Here is a 10000-nt window from a genome sequence, read left to right on the forward strand (position 1 = left end):
GTCCAGAAAAGTACCAAGATGATCGACAAAGTAGTCCATGTGGCGGTGCTGACCCAGATCCGGCGTAATGACCACATGCTCGCGTCATGATACTGTGTGATACATGATACATACAAAGTGACGCAGTAGAGACGAAAATGTGGAATAAAGTTGTTAATTTTGTTTTCTTTGCGCAAAAAAGTATTCTCGTAACTTCGTAACTTTACAGTTGAACCACTGATGTCACACGGACTACTTTGTCGATCATCTTGGTACTTTTCTGGACCTTGAACGTGGTAGTTACCTTGCTGTCTATGGGAGGGTCAGAGAGCCCTCAGACAGAATTTTCATTTTTGGGTGAACTAACCTTTTAACCCTACGTCACTCTACATAAGGAGCTTTGTGTTTGAGGGAATAAAGTGCAAAAAATGATGTTCTTCCTCAGTATTTTTGTCTTGTTTTCCAGTACAAACTTTCACAAATCAAGTACTGGAGATTCACAGTGACAGAAGATAAGAGAAACTGATCAAAATGAAGTGAGTAAAACAAGAACAAATATCTGCCAATGGGGTCAGAAAAAGCAACTAAAGGGAAAACAAATTTATTTTTCCGACCTGGATATTTTTTGCTTGTTTTAACCCTCATATTGTTTTCACATTACGTTTGTACCTGAAGAATCGTTATTTTATAAAACAGTCATAAGTTAATACTTTTCAACCATATTGTGTCTGATCAGCAACTTCTCATTGAGTGAATGTGAAAAAATGTAAAGGTTTTGAATGTTACCATGTTATTACTGCATTTACCCCTTTTTCATTAACTAAAAATGTAGAAATTCTTTGAGATTTCAAATTACACATGAACCACAAAAAAAAAAAAAACGGATGCAAAATATATATTTTTCAACATTTATAAGAAATTTTATTTGAGTATATCATTGCATGAAATTTATAAGACAAAATAATCTTAGAATTATCATTATTAACCTCTTTGGAAAGGAATTTAATTAAATTCCTTTGAATTTATAATTCATGATTGTTCAAAAGCAGTCCAAATTTATGAAACCTACATATTTATTTCTAACAAAACAACATCAAAACTTGTTTTGATTAATTTTTCAAACTAAAATTCATTTTACGTGAAGTTTTCAGTTTAAGTTTTTCATGCTGCAATGGTTCATCAATAAATGACATATTCATGTTCATCAACAAAATTCAGTCCAAAAGTGTGTGAGATATTCAGAAAAGGCTAAATATATTTAAGTTTTTTGGCACTAATTAAACTTCATAGATAATTTTACAGATAGTAATTTTGACACCAATGGTGCTCCATACATACACGGTCAAAATGACCCGAACATTTTAAATGGTTATATCTCTTAAAAAATAATTGTAAAAAATCTGAAAAAACAACAAATAATGTGTATTTTAAGGATCTTGAAGCATTAGCAAAGTTTTGTTCCCTTACTAAAAACCATGCATTTTTTTTTTAAAGAAACTTTCTTTTAGAAATCTCTTCCAGGTCAAAACGGACTTAAATGTGTTATGAGGGTTAAAAATAAACTCATTTTGATAAATTTTTCAGAAAACAAGCTTCTCAAGTTAATGTATCATGCCTTAAGAATGTTTAGATGTTTGCACTGGAAAACAAGACAAATACCCGAGTATGAAAATCTTTTTTTTTTTACAGTGTAGCAATGAATTATTAACCCATGCAACACATTAGAATCAATTATCTGGATCAAATATTTCATTTTATTCAATAAACATTTAAATGTTAGAATTATTTGTACTGAAGAGTCCAAAGGGTCTCCTGACACTGATATAAAAATCACACACGGTCATGGGTTACAGGGAATTAAAGCGCAATAAAGCTGATGAAATAGAAAGTTCTGGCATCTTTGATCACCTTCACTGAGTTATTTACGGCACATCAAAACAAATCTTCCAAGCACCTATAGATAAAAATCACACATCGTCATTAAAACAGTTTGTTTGACATCATCAACACGACAAATATCCAGAATCACTGCATCTTAATTCCGTCATTAAAGCTCCTCTCTGTTCTTATAATGGCACGATAAGGCATTTCAAGTTGGTACAATCAACATCAAGCCTTTGAAATACAACATTAGCCCTTTAACACTGACACACATGAAGAAAATCATCTCTGATGGGGTGTTTGTTCATCATAATGATATTGGTGGGTCTTTATTTCCATAACGGATGATTGTTGTGAAAGCGTCACAGAATCCAATGACGGGCTTACAGTGACTTCAACTAACTTTAAAGATTCATGCGTGAGTTATGACAGAGTTAAAGGAGTAATTCACACAAAAATACTTAAGAAAACATTAAAGGAGGAATTCACTGATTGCACTGATTTTAATAAAAATTGTCTGTAGAAATGCAAAAAAAAAAAAAAAATTGGTTACACTTTCTATTTATAATACATTATAAGAGTATTCTTGAGGCATTATAATTAATGCATATGTTGTATCATCTCATGAGTAATCATTACAACCATTTTAATGCATTACAATATGTATTTATTTGTGGTTATAGCTTTTAAGTGATGATTTATAACACAATGGATACAATGCATCCACTTAACTTACAATGGATTATATTTCCCATCGTTATAATGTATTATAAGTCTCATATCTTGCTATTGTTAACTTGTTACTTTAAGTAAAGCAGACAAAGACCACTTATAAACAATAATAATAAAAATAATATTTTTTCTTAAACAGCCGTAAGATCAGATATCTGATCAGATGAATGTATAATATGCCACATTTGCTTTTAACCATATTTATTGTAATATCAGTAAGATAATAAGATACTGTACAGATCTTAAATAAATAATGTCAAGATATGAGATTTATAATCCATTATAAATTAAGTGGATTTAACGTGGTGTTTATTGCGTGTTATAAATAATCATACTCATAAAAGTTATAACCACAAATAAGTGAGTTTTATAATGTATTATAATTGATCGAGATGAAACAACATACTGTATACGTTTTTTTTATAATGCATTCATTATAATGCCTTAAGAATACCCTTATAATGTGTTATAAATATGAGCTTCATAGAAAGGGTTACCCAAAATATTTTTGTGCTACATGACTAGAGATAGAGCTGTCAAAAATCAGAGGAGTGACATAAAATAACTCGTTTTGCATCATCTCACAGACTAATAAACGATCTCACTGCTGGTGCACGTTATTAATAATACAAAGCTGGTTTACAATCAGCGAATTCATCCTTTAAATCATTCCCTCCTCGAATATGATAAAGATTTGTGACCCTGGAGCACAAAAGCAGTGTTAAGTCGCTGGGGAAGACAAGTAAACAGTCATGAATCACAATAGAACAAAGAAATTGACCTACAAACACTTAAAGCACTGAATAAGAAATATTACATCGTATAAAATAAATAGACTACAAATAGACTGAATAGTCTTCACTGCATAAATTCAATATACATTATTTTACAAAAGCGATTTGGTCAAGGACAGTGAGTGATTTTCTTTCTAATGTTTCATTTACATTATTGACACAAACAGCAGCAGTAGCTATATTAGGCTGCTTTGGAGGAATAGTTCACCCAAAAATTAAAGTTGTGTTGTTGTTGTTCTAAACCTGAATGAGTTTCCTTCTGCTGTTGAATGAAACACTTATATTTGGAACAATGGTAACAGTTTCTGTTTCCCCATGACTTCCATAGTATGAAAAAAAAAAAACTATTGGAGTCAACAGGGACCAGAAACATTCTGGTGGTTACGAATATTCTTCAAAATATCTTCTTTTATGTTGAGGAGAACAAAGAAATTCATACAGGTTCAGAACAACTTGAAACTGAGTAAATGATGACAGTATTTAAATTTTTGGGTGAACTATATCCCTTTAAAATCTCATATAATGCCAGGATCTCATAATAGCCAACTAGTGCACATGCTTTATCTTTAACTATTAATGTTCATTTAAGACACAAATGACTGTGTTGACGAGGAGATGGGCATTTTGACACATAACTATGTGTATTCAAATGTTTAAACACGAAACGTTAACACTCAACTCTTTTCGGCGCGAAAAATAACTCTTAGTTTAGTCAGGCGCTGTACGAGCAAGTGCGCTCTGAATTCTACACAGAATGCTATATTTTATAGCAATATGGATGAGATTGTGGCTGTCAAATGCGGCTTTACGGCGCTCAACGGCTCTGAACGGCTCTAGCCCAAGCTGTGATATAAACGAACGCTATTGGCTATTTTAAAAAGGGGCGGGGCTGCTTGATATGTCCCGCCCTGTCTTCCTGTTTCAGTTAAAATGACGTCAACACATAGTAACGCTGCGTGTTTCTAAGCATTTCAGGGGACCTTTAAATTAGTTTTTAAACCAAAATGCTTAAAATGCGTTTAAATGAAAAGCTTACATCATGACACACAAAATGAATTTCTCAACCCATGAGCGAATATACTAGGCCTATATAGTTTGTTCAAACACAAAAAGCAACATCTTTCAAGTTAATAATCAAACTAACCTAAAATCTGTGGGGATGATGACACTGTGTTTTTATCGGCTCCATTTGCGGTTCCACAACTCACACTCCATCATCAGCTTTAGTGAAATAAACTAGCTGTGGATTTTAGTGACTAACTCATTTTTTTCTCTCACTATTTTTTTTTAGAATAGTTGACATTTTTACTTATCGAAGATTGTTCTTTGCATGACCGTTTCTAGATTACACCAGAATGAAGTGAAGAGAGGTGAATGCAGACATTAGGCGCAGCGATCACCTGATAGATAGGCTGCGTGCACAGTTTGTTCAAAAGTAATATATATATAATAAATGCATTTGATTGGTAAAACAAATTCAAATGTGACGTTTTAATCTCTAATGGTAATGCATGGAATTTACGGAAAAACTCCACTAAATAATAGCGCTAAAAAGCCCCGCCTAGCCCAATGGTTAATGCGGCCCTGCTTATGACTGGTTTTGTGCTCCAGGGTCACATTTGATTAAAGGACACTCAAAGGAGCCAGTTTCATGGTACTTTTGAGACACATTTATGGAGCTTTTTTTTGCCATTTTATTTCTAATAATTATCAACATTGATAATAATCAGAAATGTTTCTTGAGCATCATATTAGAATGATTTATGAAGATCATGTGACACTGAAGACTGGAGTAATGATGCTGAAAATACAGCTTTGCATCACAGAAATAAATTACAGTTTAACAGATACTCACATAGAAAACGGCTATTTTAAATTGCAATAATATTTCCTATTTTTATAGATTTTTTATCAAATGAATGCATCCTTGCTGAGCAGAAGAGACTTCGTTAAAAAACATAAAAAGCTGAACGGTAGCGTATCCCTTTAAGGAAAACCTCAGAGTGAATCTGTGCAGTGAAGTAAAGTCTCAGGTGAGTCTGTTTCCGGCCGCAGGGTTCGGTCCGCACCAGAACAGCTTCTTCCTCCAGCGGCACAGCAGCAGCATGCGGAAGGTCTTCTGGAAGGTCTTGTTGCAGAGAGCGTAGCACATGGGGTTGACGGTGCTGTTGACGTAACACAGCCAGTATCCCAGATGCCAGAGCGAGAGCGGGACGCAGTCGGAGCAGAAAGTGGAGACCAGCACCATGATGTTGTACGGCGTCCAGGTGAGGATGAAGGCCAGCAGGATTGCACTGAGAGTCTGCGCCGCCTTCTTCTCCTTGATCAGAACCATCCTCTTCCTCTTAGTGATCTGGCTCTTCAGCGTGCCTTCGACGGGTTTGGAGGAAGACGGTGCGTTCACAGACTCGGCCGACGAGAACGAAGAGGGCTTTTCGTCTCCGTTGGCGCTCTTGAATTTGTAAGAAACGCACTTTTTGTTTCGAGCAGGACTTGTCCTGAAGTTCTCCTCTCTGCTTTCCGTCTGGAAGACGCAAGGAGAAGCCGAGCGCTCTTCGTCTTCGGATGAAGCGTAGCTAAAGTTGGTCAGCTGCTCTTCAGCCAGTTTGGACGTCTCTTTCGAGGTGAAACACGAATGAGTCTTTTGATTCAATGCATCTGAATCGTTCAAAGCGGTGACTCCTTGAAGCTCGGCTAGATCTTTGGTGCGCCGCTCGGTTTCCTTATAGATCCGACAGTAGAGGATGGTCATGACGGATACGGGAATATAAAAGGCGGCTATCGCCGTGCCAAAAGTGATCACGGGTTCAGAGAAGAACTGAATCTGACACTGTCCTTCAGGAACCGTTCGCTTTCCGATGAAATACTGCCAGCAGATGATCGGTGGAGCCCAGAGGACGAAAGACACGAGCCAAGCCAATCCAATCATGACTCCCGCTCGCTTCGGCGTTCGTTTGGCACGATACGTTAGTGGCCTGGTGATGGAGAAGTAGCGGTCGAAACTAATGACCAGCAGGTTCATCACAGATGCGTTACTGGCCACATAATCCAAAGCCAGCCACAGATCGCAGGCCACACTTCCCAGAGCCCAGCGGCCCATGAGGATGTACGATGTGTAGAGGTTCATAGAGAAGACGCCGATGATGAGGTCAGCGCAGGCCAGGCTCAGCAGGTAATAATTGTTGACCGTCTTCAGCTGGCTGTTCACCTTGAAGGACAGCATCACCAGAACGTTCCCGACGATGGTGATGAGGCTGACCACGGCGGAGACGGTTGCTATGGAGACCGCCTCCCACAGGCTGTGCGCGCCGGAGACGTTGGCGCTGACGGTGACGTTCTTCTCTCCGTCCATCATGATTCACACGCGCTTCAGCACGTCCATCTCCTGAAGAAACACACAGACACACATCAGACTGAAGATGACAGCTCTTCTATTAGCTGTGGGTTATTACTGTTAACTAAAACTAGAAGTATTAACATTTTTGTTAATTAAAAAAAAGAAGCTGAAATAACATGAAATATTAATATTAGATTAAAAACAGTTTGTAAAGCGAATTTTTGTTTATTTTTAGTGCTTAAAATGTCTAACTGAAAAAAAAAAATACATTAAAACTGAAAAATTCATAAATAAATAAACCCAAATAGTCTGGATCTTTAATCCAGGGTTATTATTAAATTAACTAAAACTAAAAGGTTGAAAACTTTTTTGTTAATTAAAAAAAAGAAGCTAAATTAACAAAATGCAAATATTAGATGAAAAACTTATTTCAGTAAGTAAGGCAACATTAATAATTTTTGATTATTGTAAGTGTTTAAAACTGAAAACTTAAAACTGAATTAATAAATAAAAACTAAAACTGAATTAATAAATGAATGAATCAATCAAAATAGTCTGAATCTTTAATCCAGGGTTATTGTCTTTGAAATAAAGCTGTATTGAAATGCAAATATTACATGAAAAACTTAAAATAAAATAAAATTAGAAATGTTGCCTTGGCAACAAATTGAAATAAGTTTAACTTGAAGCACAAAAATAACTAAAACCTAAATTAAAACTGTCATAAAAATAAAATAAACCTGAATAGTCTGGACATTTATTCCAGGGTTATTTTTGTTACCTAAAACTAACACTATTAAAAACATTTTTGTTCTTAGAAATAAAGCTGAAATAAAATTATATATAAATATTACATGACAAATTAAATGAAAATGATAAATGTTGCCTTAGCAACTAACTGAAATTTAAAGTTTAAATACTAAAATGTCTAACTGGAAATAAATAAAAATGAAAATGGAACTAAACAAACTGAAATAAAAATTATTTAAAAGAAACTAAACAAAAACAAATACAAATGTTAAAAGTACATAACAAAATTACTAATAATTAAAATTAAAATCTAAAACTAAAATCAAATTCAAAATATTAATAAAACCTATTATATACTAAAATAACACTGATTTAATCTTAGAAACTATCATGTATTTTTAGATCACTTTAAGAATCAAAATATGTTAAAGTGTCTGTCAGAAACCTTAATGTGCGTGTAAACATCTCTAAACTGCTAGAGTTTTATTTAAATTACATTTTTTGTGAAGGTTCATTGATTTAGTTCATCAGAACGTCATCATCATAATCATCTAAAAAATACATTAGATCTCTACAGATTAAAAAGAGCTAATGTAAGAACTATTATACTTATTGTCTTTTCATTTGAAGTCATTATATCATCCCATTTAAAGTCCATTTGGAAAGAAATGCATGGCTGATTGTGCAGCGATCATCATCCTCTAGAGGGCAGAAGTGAGATTTCATTCAACATTAGCTGCATTAGTGAGATTCATAGAATTACAGCAAAAACTCCTTCACTGCTATAAATCATCTACTAAAGCCTCAGACAGGTGTGAGGACGGCAGATATTAGTGCATGTCAAAATCCACAAGTATAATCATCATTTGCTTTAAACTGATGGTTCTAGTCATGTGCATCAGTTTAAATCGCAATGCATTACTTTATTGGCACTCAAGAACCTTCAACATCCTCTGAACCTCTTTATAATCGACAAAGGTTCTGTAGATTATTCAAATGTTCTTCAGACTAAGAAAAAATTGTTTTAAGAACTGTTCACTGAAAGCTGATCCAAATATGGTTCTGCACTCTTTGAAATTAAGGTTCTTTACTGCCACCGATGGTTCCATGAAGAACCTTCAACATCCACGGAACCTTTCTGTTGTTCTTTATAGTGGAGAAAGGTTATTTATTCAAATGTTCACTGAAAGGTTCTTTGGGCTATAGTTTTGGCTCATATTTTGAATTTTATTTTCTTTTTTTTGTCTTCTTTCATGTTAAATTTAGTTCTAGTAATTAGCATTTTTGGTACGTAATTTTGTTGTGTGTTTTGGGCATTTTTATGATTTTTTGTTGCTTTTAAATGTCTATATATATATATATAAATTTTATTTTATTTTAAGTTTTAGTTATTTTAGAACATCAAGTTAAACTAAATAAAAATGAGAAATGTTGCCTTGGAAAAAAAATAAATAAAATTAAATAAAAAAAAATAAAAGCTAAAAAAAAAAAATTGTAATTTTATTTTATTTCAGTTAACAATTATTTTATTTATTTATTTTAATGGGTATTAAAAAACGGTTCTTTGGGGAACCAAAAATGGTTCTTCTATAGCATCGCAGTGGTGGTGGTGTCTCAGATGAAACACACCATATATCTGAGGTTCAGAGGTGTATTTATGACAACGTGCAGTGATTCTGAAAATCAATAAACATATCAGGTCATGAATCCAAATCACTGCTTTGCCAGAGTTGCTTTACAGCATCATTTGGATTGGTCTCATTTCTGAAGCTTGCATCACTGATTCTGTTATTTTCCTGTTTATTTCCGTGAAGCTGCTTTGAAATGCACTTTAATTAAGAGTCAAATGATCATCGATTTACATGAAAGAAAAAAAACATCCTGTAACAGTCAGAACTGAAAACTTGATCCCAAACCAAACAGATCATCCACTGAAACTGAGCTTCAACTAACTAAACTTCAACTAACCAACTAACTAAAACTTGTTCTGTCCAGGTGCAGTAAAGGATAGAAAGTAGAACTCTTAAAGAGACAGTCCACCAAAAAAATTCTAATTCTGTCATAATTTACTCAGCCTCCTGTTGTTCCAAACCTTGTATGAGTTTCTTTCTTCTGTTGAACTCAAAAGAAGATATTTTGAAGAATGTTGGGAACCAAAGAGTTGACGGTAGCCATTCACTTCCATAGTATGGGAAAAAATACATGGAAGTCATAAAAATATATGGAGGGCAAAATATATTTTTAAATGCTTAGAAAAAAATTATACAAAAAAAAATACAAAAAATTATATATTTTTCCCATATGAGAATTTTTTTTTTGGGATATATTTTTTATTGATTTTGCATATATAGGGTCCCATATGGGAATTTAGATTTTTGGGTAAACTATCCCTTTCACACCAAGAACAAGCAAGCAGTAAATGTAGGAAAATGATCTAAATTATGTATTATTAAAAAATTATAAAAACTTGACTAATATTATAAGTGCAAATACATCAATATTACAGATATTGTATGCTGTGACCCAT

General features: G+C 33.9%; 1 protein-coding gene across 1 annotated transcript; it reads right to left on the bottom strand.

The window, feature by feature from the left end:
* Positions 1-5415: 5415 nt before the first annotated feature.
* On the bottom strand, positions 5416-6718 carry chrm5a (cholinergic receptor, muscarinic 5a). Its single transcript, XM_016474126.1, has one exon. It carries the CDS (start codon positions 6607-6609, stop codon positions 5416-5418), a length of 1194 nt encoding a protein of 397 aa, XP_016329612.1. The 5' UTR covers positions 6610-6718.
* Between the last annotated feature and the right edge of the window lie 3282 nt (positions 6719-10000).

The sequence above is a fragment of the Sinocyclocheilus anshuiensis genome, unplaced genomic scaffold, assembly GCF_001515605.1.
Source record: "Sinocyclocheilus anshuiensis isolate Anshui unplaced genomic scaffold, SAMN03320099.WGS_v1.1 scaffold208, whole genome shotgun sequence".
In the NCBI taxonomy this organism is placed as follows: domain Eukaryota; kingdom Metazoa; phylum Chordata; class Actinopteri; order Cypriniformes; family Cyprinidae; genus Sinocyclocheilus; species Sinocyclocheilus anshuiensis.